At 40.0% G+C, this 11,625-nt stretch overlaps 3 protein-coding genes across 4 annotated transcripts in view; all 3 read left to right on the top strand.

Annotated features, from left to right (window-relative positions):
* Positions 1 to 11,625, top strand: part of LOC139967792 (uncharacterized) — a 52,407-nt gene that overhangs the window by 6,720 nt on the left and 34,062 nt on the right. The window lies entirely within an intron of this gene.
* Positions 11 to 11,168, top strand: LOC139967794 (uncharacterized). The gene is made up of 4 exons (XM_071971886.1): positions 11 to 359; positions 1,033 to 1,232; positions 8,212 to 8,376; positions 9,934 to 11,168. The coding sequence occupies exons 1-4, from the start codon at positions 156 to 158 to the stop codon at positions 10,811 to 10,813; spliced, it is 1,449 nt and encodes a 482-aa protein (XP_071827987.1). The 5' UTR covers positions 11 to 155; the 3' UTR covers positions 10,814 to 11,168.
* On the top strand, positions 1,651 to 3,302 carry LOC139967796 (uncharacterized). Its single transcript, XM_071971888.1, has one exon. The coding sequence runs from the start codon at positions 2,402 to 2,404 to the stop codon at positions 3,290 to 3,292; it is 891 nt and encodes a 296-aa protein (XP_071827989.1). The 5' UTR covers positions 1,651 to 2,401; the 3' UTR covers positions 3,293 to 3,302.

The following is an 11,625-nucleotide window of genomic DNA, read 5'->3' as shown; positions in this document are numbered from 1 at the left end:
TGCTACGTTTGTTCATGTAGTAAATATCGTATAAATCACGTTCGCATAGACCTACGCACAAATTCAGTTTGGTCTAACCAAAACATAGCAACGTGGAGGGTCCGGAATGTAGGTTTGAAGAGCTTCAAGTAAAAATAAAACCGAAAATTTGTGAAATGGCTGAAATGAAGTCTTTGGATGCATCAACATCCACTTTTTCAGGCAGAAATGTAGGGAGCAAGAAAAGGAAAAGAATCAAACAGAAGGCGGCAGTGAAAGCATTCACTCATGATGAATTCATGGCTGCTGCCATAGGAGATACAGCTTGGCTGAAACAGTCTCTAAAGGGTGAAAAAGATGCCTCAAGATTTGATCGTAACGTAAGTCACAGAGCTATTGCCACATCCCTCCACAGTATATGAGAAGATGAAATCGCATAACATGCCATTGAGATTTGAGTTAAAAAGGCAATGACCTCAAAACGTACTAGTCCTAGGCCTACACGTCTAGTAGTAGTAGGAGCTTTATTATATAGACCTAGCCAAGTTATGGGTATAGGGATAGCTTAGGCCTAAATTAATGCTCCTGTTGATTGAAATTCTGAGGAACAACAAGAAATGTTGCCAATTACCTACCTTAGCCTAGGCCTAAATGCAAACGATTTTGAAAATAGGCTCATGTTATATTCTCGTACCTAATCTAGGAAGGATTTACAGAGGAAAAAGAGAGTATAAAAAGTCATTTATATTTAGTCATACTTTTACAGACTTCCCCTTAACCTTAGTTTCCTAGCTTATAGAATGATTGTACACAATTTGTCACACTTGTATTTCACTTTTACCCCATCTCCATTAGTTTCAAATATGCTTTCTGTTCGTCTCGTTTGAGAACTTGCTATACTACATAAATTTCTTGCATAAATCGTGTGAAACAATGGACTCTTCCAAAAGTGAAATCACATTATGCCTTCAGTACTTCCGATAGGCATATATACTAGGGTATACACCTGTATACTCAAGGTTATTTAATATACTTTTATTGTTGGTTTGACAGGGCCTCGCAGCAATTCATCTGGCAGCATTGCATGGAAGACTGGAGTGTTTGAAATTCCTTGTGGAATCGTGTAATGTTGATGTAAATTTGGCAAGTTCAACAGGTTGGAGGGCACTCCATTTGTCTATCAACAGTCGTACTGGCAAAAGAGGGATACAGTGTCTGCAATACTTACTGGACAAAGGAGCTGATCCTTCTGTGTATGTCAATATGCATGCCCATTTTTTTTCAGGGTTTTTTATTTGGTAAGGGATGGGAGGGGTAGCAACATAGGCCTGTAGCCAGGAATTCTGAATTGGGGAAAAGGCACCAAAATGTTAAGGAGGGGCACCAACATTTTCAGGCGGGAAAAAAATACTTGTTTCCTGTAACTTCTAAAGTTTTTGCTTGTATATATGTGATGATTGCAGAATGTAGGGAGGTGGCACACTAGTCTGCAACATTTCAATCATATAGTAAATAAACTGTACATTGAAAGGCAGAAATTCTCCCATCAGAACAACAAATTTTGTTATGTAGCACATCAAATGATTGACTCAAAATATCGGGACAAGTTTTTTTGTGTAACAAGATCATAAAGTGTGCAATCACCCTGTAGCGAAATTTAATCATCAATTTTAGAAACATTTGCACTTCATCACAGTTTGTTTACAATTGTCAGCTGATTTTATTACATCACCATCAGTTGCCTTTCAACACCAACAGACCAGCATTCCTTTTGAAACTATCTCTTTTGTTCACCACTGGTCAGCCTTTTCAGCATTGTCACTGTATAGAATTTAGACCAGCTAAGCTCACTCTTGTTGCAATACCATAACTACTGTACCCTAGTACAGTAGTTGTTTTTGTACCATGGCAACAACTGGCCAATCAAGAGACAGTCTAAATTCTAGCACATTGCATAATCCGGTAGATCTTTACCATGTGCAGTTCTTAGTAGAAGGCTTCCACAAAAGGAACAAGTATCTTCTGCTAAGACTCTAGGAACTATACTACTATTCATCTACACTACACCAACTACAACAACTACTATTAGGTTTTCTCACATATTTAATTTTGGATATTATTTCTCACCTGTAAAAACTTTCATCGCTTGTGTTATCCAAGGAGGAGTAAATTTAAAGTGTATTTTTGTTTGGACGCGTTTCTTCGGACAATTAAATGGACATCATGCCTCCGGGCCCCAGATGATTTATTTTTCTTGGATTGCCACATTTCTAACAGGAGTTATTCATTTTCACTGGTGAGCTTATGCACTTTTTTTTTATGTTAGGCATTCATATTTTGAATACCAACAATTGGTGACCCCGTTTTTCAAGTCACATAAGTTCATCAGTTTCACAATTCAGTGAATCTTTTTGTTTTCAACATGGATCCGCAATCAGCTAATAAATCTGCCCCTGATGTATCACAGGTCGCAGCAGTCGCCTTAAAGCTTCCACCGTACTGGCCGAACGATCCCGCTGTATGGTTTGCTCAAGTCCAAGCTCAGTTTATGACGAGAGGAATTACATCAGAGCAGACTCAGTTCGCGTACATAGTGTCCGCACTACAACCTGAGATCGCGCAGGAAGTCAGGGATATTTTAATGAACCCTCCTACAGACACACCCTATTCGCACCTCAAAGCCGAATTGATTCGCAGGACATCAGTCTCCGAGCAGAAAAGACTCCACCAGTTGCTTACTCAAGAAGAACTAGGGGATCGGAAACCTTCTCAGCTACTACGCAGAATGGAACAACTGCTTGGAAGTGACAAGCTTGATGAGACAATCTTCAAACAGTTATTCTTGCAGCGACTCCCTCATCATGTCCAGACGATTCTAGCGTCAAGCCGCGATGACATGAAGGTGACGCAGTTAGCAGACTTGGCCGATAGAATCATTGACGTTGGTTCAACAAGTACTGTTTCAGCTGTGAGTACGCCTTCATCTCCTGCTCCAAGTTGTGCATGTTCTTCAGATTTGTCACAACTCAGACAACAAGTAGACAGACTTACATTCCAAGTTCAATCGTTGACAACACATTTTCGGCGTGAAGGTGGTCGATCTCCAAATAGGCGCCCATTTCGTTCCGACAGACAACGTAGCAGGAGTAGTAGTGAGAAGCGCCCTTTCTGTTGGTATCACTGGAAACATGGTGCAGGAGCTCTCAAGTGTACACCACCATGTAACTTTAAGCAATCTTCTTCGTTCTCCAGCGATTCTCAACAGTCTTACGCCACCAATGCCCAGGGAAACGACAGAGCCAGCCGGGAATAAGGGCGACGACCCGTGCTGGTGCTAAGAACGGTCGCTTATTCTACATTCACGACCGGATCAGTGGTATTAAGTTTTTAGTTGATACTGGAGCTGAAGTGAGCGTAATCACACCATCTTCATTTGACAACCAACGACATGCACGTTCAGATATAACATTGGAAGCGGTTAATAAGTCTCGCATACCTACATATGGTGAACGCTCCCTCACTTTGAACTTAGGCCTCAGAAGGACTTTTCGTTTTGTTTTCGTGGTTGCAGATCTTCCTACACCCATCATTGGAGCAGATTTTTTGGATGAGTTTGGACTCGTTGTGGATGTTAGACATCAGAGACTTCTCGACTCTACAACAAAGCTCATGGTCAATGGCATCTGTGCCCCACTACACACGAAATCTGTCAGTCCTATGTTTTCACGATCACCAGGTGCAGGCAGTGTTAAGTATACCGAAATTTTGAAGGAGTTTCCAGATATCACTCGTCCTGACTATCGCCCAAAAGCTGTCAAGCATACTGTTACGCACCACATCGTAACAACAGGACCTCCAGTTTACGCACGTCCCCGTCGTTTAGCTGCCGATCGTTTGAAGATGGCACGTTCTGAATTTGAGCACATGCAGGAACTTGGAATCATCAGACCATCATCCAGCAATTGGTCATCACCTCTCCATATGGTCCCGAAATCTACACCAGGTGACTGGCGTCCATGTGGGGATTACCGCGCTCTGAATGCTCATACTGTACCAGATCGCTACCCAATCCCACACATCCAGGATTTCACGGCATCGTTGGATGGCAAGAAGATCTTTTCGAAAATAGATCTTGTGAAGGCCTATCATCAGATTCCCGTAGAGCCAGCTGATATACCGAAGACGGCAATTACTACACCTTTCGGCCTCTATGAGTTTACACGAATGCCATTCGGACTTCGAAATGCAGCCCAGTCTTTCCAGCGCTTGATGGATGAAGTAGTCAGGGGTTTGCCTTTCATTTTCGTGTATATCGACGACATGCTAATCGCTAGTGCATCAGAAGAAGAGCATAAGGTGCATCTCCGACAGCTTTTTGTTCGCCTTCAGGAGTATGGTATAGTGATCAACCCTGCCAAGTGCGTGTTTGGTGTGAGCTCTCTCGTCTTCTTAGGACATCACATCGACACAGATGGCATTCGACCTCTCGAGAAGCGTGTGAAGGAGATTCGCGAATTTGCTCGACCTTCTTCTATTCGCCAGCTCCGTCGGTTCCTGGGACTCTTGAATTTCTATCGACGGTTCATCCCTAAGGCAGCAGCTATTCTTGCACCATTGACTGATATGCTCCGTGGCCAGCCGAAGCGGTCAGCCAAGGCAGTCGAGTGGACGGAACAGTGTATTAGTTCGTTCGAGCGTGCAAAGGAGGAACTCGCCCATGCTACCTTGCTTGTACATCCTGCAACAGGCCTCCAGACAAGCTTGATGGTTGCCGCGTCAGATGTAGCAGTTGGTGGCGTCCTTCAACAGTGCGATGATGGTACTTGGAAGCCGATTGCTTTCTTTTCACAGCGACTCAATCCTACAGAGACTAGATACAGTACTTTTGGCCGGGAAATGTTAGCTGTTTACCTCACGATTCGTCATTTTCGCCATTTCTTGGAAGGACGCGAGTTCACAGTGTACACAGATCATAAGCCGTTAACCTACGCTTTGCGATCAAAGCCTGATCGTCACTCCCCAAGAGAAATTCGCCAGTTGGACTATATCTCGCAGTTTACTTCAGACATTCAGCATGTACACGGTGTAGACAACACAGTCGCTGATGCCTTGTCACGACTACATGTGGATGCTCTCCACACATCATTTACTGTTGATTTTGATCGGATCGCAGCGGATCAGAATGACGATGAATGGGAAGAGATTCAGAAATCACCTTCATTGACATTTAAACAAGTGCCACGACCTTCAAGCGGTGGGATGATTTGGTGCGATGTCTCTACAGACCACGAGAGACCGTACGTTCCAAAGAAGCATCGCCGCACAGTATTTGAAGCGTTGCATAATATGTCGCATCCTGGCATACGCTCTACCCAGTCATTAATCACATCACGCTTTGTTTGGCCAAGTATTAACAAGGACATTCGTACATGGGCCCGTTCATGCCTATCTTGCCAGCGTTCTAAGATCCATCGTCATATCAAGGCACCAATTGGAACCTACACTTCTCCGGACGCTAGATTCAGTCATATCCATATGGACTTAGTCGGCCCATTGCCTTCATCAAATGGATATTGTTATATGCTAACCTGTATCGATCGGTTTACAAGATGGGCTGACGCTTACCCTATATCGGACATTACAGCAGAGACTGTAGCTAGGACTCTTGTGCATGAGTGGATTTCGCGATTAGGCACACCCTCGACCATCACCACGGACAGGGGGAGGCAATTTGAATCGCGACTCTTTCAAGCACTCACTTCGCTTCTTGGGAGCTCTCGTACGCGCACCACTGCTTATCACCCTGCAGCTAATGGTATCGTGGAACGATTCCATCGTCAGTTGAAAGCAGCACTTCGAGCACAGTCTGATCCCAGCAAATGGCAAGAGTTTCTACCGATTGTACTTTTGGGCATACGCACAACTGTGAAAGAGGATCTTGGATGCACACCGGCAGAACTGGTGTATGGTACTACACTGAAAGTTCCAGGACAGCTGGTGGCACCGACAACCAAAGACTCTTTCTCTGATCCAGGTGACTATGTTCATCGCCTTCGCAACTACATGACGGACGTTAACCCTGCACAAACACGTTCGCAAACTTCAACTTCCCACGTTCCACCTGGTCTGCAAGATTGCTCGCACGTATTTATCAGGTGTGATGCTGTTCGGCCATCACTCCAACCACAGTATGATGGACCATACAAAGTTTGTCGTAGGATGGCAAAGTTCTTCATTTTGGAAATGAAGGGAAAGAATGAATCCGTCAGTGTTGATAGACTCAAAGTCGCTCATCTCCCGTCTCCTCCAAGCATGGACAATTCATTCCCTAACAAAGCGGTTTCTTCAGGGGACACCTCTAATTTTCTACCTGTTCCTGTTATTACTTCTCCACCCGTGCGGACAACTAGGTCAGGTCGCCGCATTCATTTTCCAGCTCGTTTTGCCCAGTATAGCAATGGATGAAAGGACATCTAGGTTTACTTAGCAATAACTGAAATTTTTTTTTTTTTGTATCGATCAACTAACCGTCATGTTGATCTAGGAAGGGAGTAGCTGTAGCGAAATTTAATCATCAATTTTAGAAACATTTGCACTTCATCACAGTTTGTTTACAATTGTCAGCTGATTTTATTACATCACCATCAGTTGCCTTTCAACACCAACAGACCAGCATTCCTTTTGAAACTATCTCTTTTGTTCACCACTGGTCAGCCTTTTCAGCATTGTCACTGTATAGAATTTAGACCAGCTAAGCTCACTCTTGTTGCAATACCATAACTACTGTACCCTAGTACAGTAGTTGTTTTTGTACCATGGCAACAACTGGCCAATCAAGAGACAGTCTAAATTCTAGCACATTGCATAATCCGGTAGATCTTTACCATGTGCAGTTCTTAGTAGAAGGCTTCCACAAAAGGAACAAGTATCTTCTGCTAAGACTCTAGGAACTATACTACTATTCATCTACACTACACCAACTACAACAACTACTATTAGGTTTTCTCACATATTTAATTTTGGATATTATTTCTCACCTGTAAAAACTTTCATCGCTTGTGTTATCCAAGGAGGAGTAAATTTAAAGTGTATTTTTGTTTGGACGCGTTTCTTCGGACAATTAAATGGACATCATGCCTCCGGGCCCCAGATGATTTATTTTTCTTGGATTGCCACATTTCTAACAGGAGTTATTCATTTTCACTGGTGAGCTTATGCACTTTTTTTTTATGTTAGGCATTCATATTTTGAATACCAACAACCCTTTGCACATGTTGGGTCATGTGTGGCTATAAGTGGAAACATGTGAATGACTTAGTGATTTTGTTCTATTTATCCAAAACAACAAGACCCATTTTGAATACAAGACATTTCATGTAAACTCCCTAGGCAACTCGCTGTTGTCAACTAAAGCAATCAGTCTCTGATTCAATCGTACATTTCCTAACATTTGTTTTCTAGACATAAATGAATGATTATCAATTTCGTGTACATTTTAGAGAAGTAAGCAGTAACTCTTTCTTTGTAAGTTACAGTACTTACAAACTAATCATGTTTGCAAAATTGAGTAATGTGTATTTAAGGCTCATCAGATGGCAGTTGGGAAGTTGGAAAGTTATTTAAATCAACCACAATTTTCTATTGGGCAGACTTACTTTCACTTCATTAAGTAGTAAGCAATAAAAAAAAAAAGATTAATTACACAAATTAACCTATGACTACAATTAGCTTTCATGTGTCAGAGAACTAATTGACATAACTGAAAGCAAACCATTTGCACTTTCCTTTGAATCAGGGCTAGTTCTATTGTTGTTTGTATGCAATGTAGCAACAAGTGAGAGTAGACATTTTACAACCACACATATTTTGTTCCTTTAAGAATACCTAGTCTGCAAAAAATGGTTCTTGTTAGTATGAAAATGAAGTTGAGTGAGTATCACATTGATGAAGTACTGTATGATAACTAATGATATTAATAATGTAACAAATAATGATATAAATAATGATATTAATAATGTACAAACTAATGATAACTAATACTATACAAGCTAATGATACCTAATATTAATAGTGTGCAAACAATTGATAACTAATGATATTAATAACGTACAAACTAATGATAATTGAAGAACAAAACTTTATATACGTTCGCTGTTTTACATGTACATAACCTGTTGACAGGGTGACAAGGGTGAGATTTTAAATTTTGATTTTTCCACTCTTTTTTTCCAGATTTAATGTTGATATGCTGACACCAAGTCACCAAGCTGCAATAGAAGGCTCAGCAAAGTGTTTGGAAGCACTCATAGCTGCTGGTGCTAACATTAATCTAGCCGATAGCAAAGGACATATCCCTCTGGATTATGCAAAAATATGGGGCCATCGTATATGTGCAAGGTACAGCACGTTGATAACAAGAGATTTCTTTCAATACTTAACAGATTCTTGATCAATCTCTTCAACACCTCGTACAGATTTAACTCTCAGGAAAGCCATGTTGAATGTGTTTGATACAATTCTGTAAAGACTTCACCCCACATGCACAAACTCAATAGTTATTTTGATTATTGAATAATTTGTAGACAGTGCTCAATGATTCTATTCAAAAAGATATGTTTCAGATCTGTATAAGTGTTGTAACATGAGTTCTGAAGATCTTGCAGACAAAAGTATAAATGCTGATTTTTTTCTTGTTAATATTTCTGTATGTATTGTTTGTATACATTGTGACAGCGGCGCAAGCAAACTAAGGTATTTTGTCTTCTACTTTACTCGCATAGAGTGCAATGTTCCAAAAATAGTTCAGAACTTCAGATTAAGCTTATTTAACTTCATATTCAGACACAAACTTTTCTCTTAAAGGTGAAAACAAAACCTTTAATGATGTTGCTGATAGCTGAAGCTAAATGTTCCAAATGATCTGAAAGAATAAAACTAAAAGCAGTAAATTTTTCAATCAACCATTTTGGTACCATTTCCAACCAGCACATTAAAAGAACAAAGATATTTTGACCACCTGTCAACAGAAAAAAAAATATAGAATCAACTTAAGTGTAGCCATGCAAATTTTGTACCAGATACATCCCAAGAGGATGTTGGCATGATGGATGGAAAAAACAAAAAATCATGGCACATGATAACATTACAGATAGAATCTACTGCAAAGAAAAAAGTTTAGATACTGTAAATTTCAGATGTCAAAGTACTCTTTGCAAGAGAACCAATGGGGGCAAAAATGGCAAATCTGCAAGATAATTAGTTAGTGCAAAGTGAACTTGATCTATTAACTGGCATTCATCTAAGATCATAGAACAGAACTGAATCTGATTATATAATACTATAATAAATAAATATATATATAATATAATATATATATTATATATATATAAATATAATAATAAGCCAAAGAAGTATGGTTATCACTTATCAAACCTTAGGTGTCATTGTTAATATAAACCAAAATACTGTAAAGCACTTCACCAAAAACTGTTTGACATTAGTATAGTAGGCGCAAGAGCATAATAACCTACGTTGTGAGGCTATGAGAGGCAACAGACAGCTAGTTATGAAATTAAATTCTTTTCACCTGGAGACTGGACCCTTAATAGCTAGCTATGAATCACCCACATATTGTGAGAGGTGCTTAGCAATTCTCTATCAAACATTCATCAAGTTTCTCTTTCTGAAATTAAGTAACATTAGTTATAAAGCACCTCCGTACTTATGTTGTATACGGTTTTTACTTTCATATCTATATATATATATATCCCTGGAATGAGTCATTTATAATTGTTAATTATTATTCATGATCAAAACCGTTCGTCATTCTTAACATAGGATAATAAACAAAATAAATGCAGTAAGTTTTTAATGAACATTGTTTAACAATTTTATTTTGCCACTATTGCCACAAATTTTTACTTTTTACTTTTTTAATTTCTACTTTTATGCTAGACTGTTGGCATCAGAGGGATGGAAGAAAGACAAAGAGATCCAAGCCCAAGAAATGATGAAAGCCGACATCCTGGATAAACTGAAGGAGAAAGAAACAAGGTTAAAAAACGAAGCCAGAGAGGCTGAAAGAGAACTCTACAGGAGTATCTCTTTCTCAAATTGGTTAGACGAGAAAGGCTTACCATCCAAAGTGACTGGGCCTGATACAGTGAATGCCAGCCATAAGATTGAAAGATGTCATTCTCGTAGTCGGAATACCAAGACTGGAAGATTGCAGAAGGCAAACAGTAAGACGAAGCCATCCATAACAGCCGAATCACTGGTAATGAGATTCCCTCAAATGGAATCAAACAGGACAATATCACCGGCTGTCGAAGCTCAAAATAAAACAACTAAAGAAACATCAAGGCCGACTGAGAGGAAAACAGAAAAACTTCAGAAAGAAATGCAACAGCAGCCTGTCATCAAAGTAACAACAACGCCGGCAGGAAGGAAATCTGTGAGGAGCAATGAATCCGATGATTTCTCAGAATTACCTCAGTACATGATAGACAGACTATGGCTTGAAAGGATGTCAAAACATGATCGACCTCTGACCTTCAAATGTAAAAACATTATCGACGCTCAACACAAAAAGCTGTATGACGAAAGCCAGAGGCCACTCTCAGAGACCTATGCGCACTTATCGGACTGCGTCGATTCAAAGTTGTTTCCACATCCCAAGTCGTCTTTGAAATCAACGGAGGGTGATCCGCAGTGGACAGATTATGATAACAGTAGAATGACAAATGCTATGAAGGGTTGGTCCAAACCTGGTAGGTTCCCAGCCATCCAAGGAAATGAATATAAATATGCTTTTGAAGCTCTTAAACAACACTGAGTAGAGTTGATATCAGCGCGCCCGAAAAGAAATATGCAGAAGAGGTTAACAGCAAACCTGTTTGAATCAGCCGATTGTATACATAGGTACTACTGCAGTGCTTATGTCTCAACATATTGTTAGTATCAGTACATTTAACACTGTCAGAGAGGGGTCTTTCTATTCCCAGAATGCACCCATCTAACACCTCACTTGGATGAAGTCAGAAAGTTTCCAACAGTAGTTTAGAAATGTATATTATAAACGGTAGATGAAAGTTTATAACAGAATCATCAAACTCATTTATGCCATCTTTTATTCACTAGCAAGACAATATATCATAGCTTTCATTTAATAAATGGACTGACAAAAACAATATATTTTGTTTAGTCTCTCTCTCTCTGTTAGCTATATCTGTAATATCTAAAAAAAAACATGACATCCATGCCATGCCGGAAGAAACATGAAAAATCTAACCAAAGCAAAATATTTGCCTCTTTCTTTGAAGTTTTGTTTCCATACTAGCTAGAGCTGGCCATTCGGCCAATGTCTGAGAGAACTAGCTGTGAGAATCCTCGGTCATGCCATTAAATCTCTCAAATATGAGTCAAAGATATCAAGGAACTGAGACGAGGACATACCTGGAATGCAGGGGGTTAGGAAGCTTCCAAAAAGTTGGGGGGGGGGGGGCATAACATCAGAGGGGCACTTTCTCAATCCACAGCCAGTACTGTTACGGTCTGCTATAAACCGATACACACCAGCCATATCACTTAAATATTTATGTGTTAGTATGCTATCAATACTATTTATTGAGATTGTTAACCATGCTA

Source organism: Apostichopus japonicus, chromosome 5 (assembly GCF_037975245.1).
Source record: "Apostichopus japonicus isolate 1M-3 chromosome 5, ASM3797524v1, whole genome shotgun sequence".
NCBI classification, from domain to species: Eukaryota; Metazoa; Echinodermata; class Holothuroidea; order Aspidochirotida; family Stichopodidae; genus Apostichopus; species Apostichopus japonicus.
This window is presented reverse-complemented; position numbering and strand designations above follow the sequence as displayed.

Coding starts and splice junctions, on each gene's coding strand:
- LOC139967794 (XM_071971886.1), top strand. CDS start 156: ATGGCTGAAATGAAGTCTTTGGATGCATCAACATCCACTTTTTCAGGC. Junction 1,233..8,211: donor AAAGGAGCTGATCCTTCTGT/GTATGTCAATAT, acceptor CTTTTTTTCCAG/ATTTAATGTTGATATGCTGA. Junction 8,377..9,933: donor GGCCATCGTATATGTGCAAG/GTACAGCACGTT, acceptor CTTTTATGCTAG/ACTGTTGGCATCAGAGGGAT.
- LOC139967796 (XM_071971888.1), top strand. CDS start 2,402: ATGGATCCGCAATCAGCTAATAAATCTGCCCCTGATGTATCACAGGTC.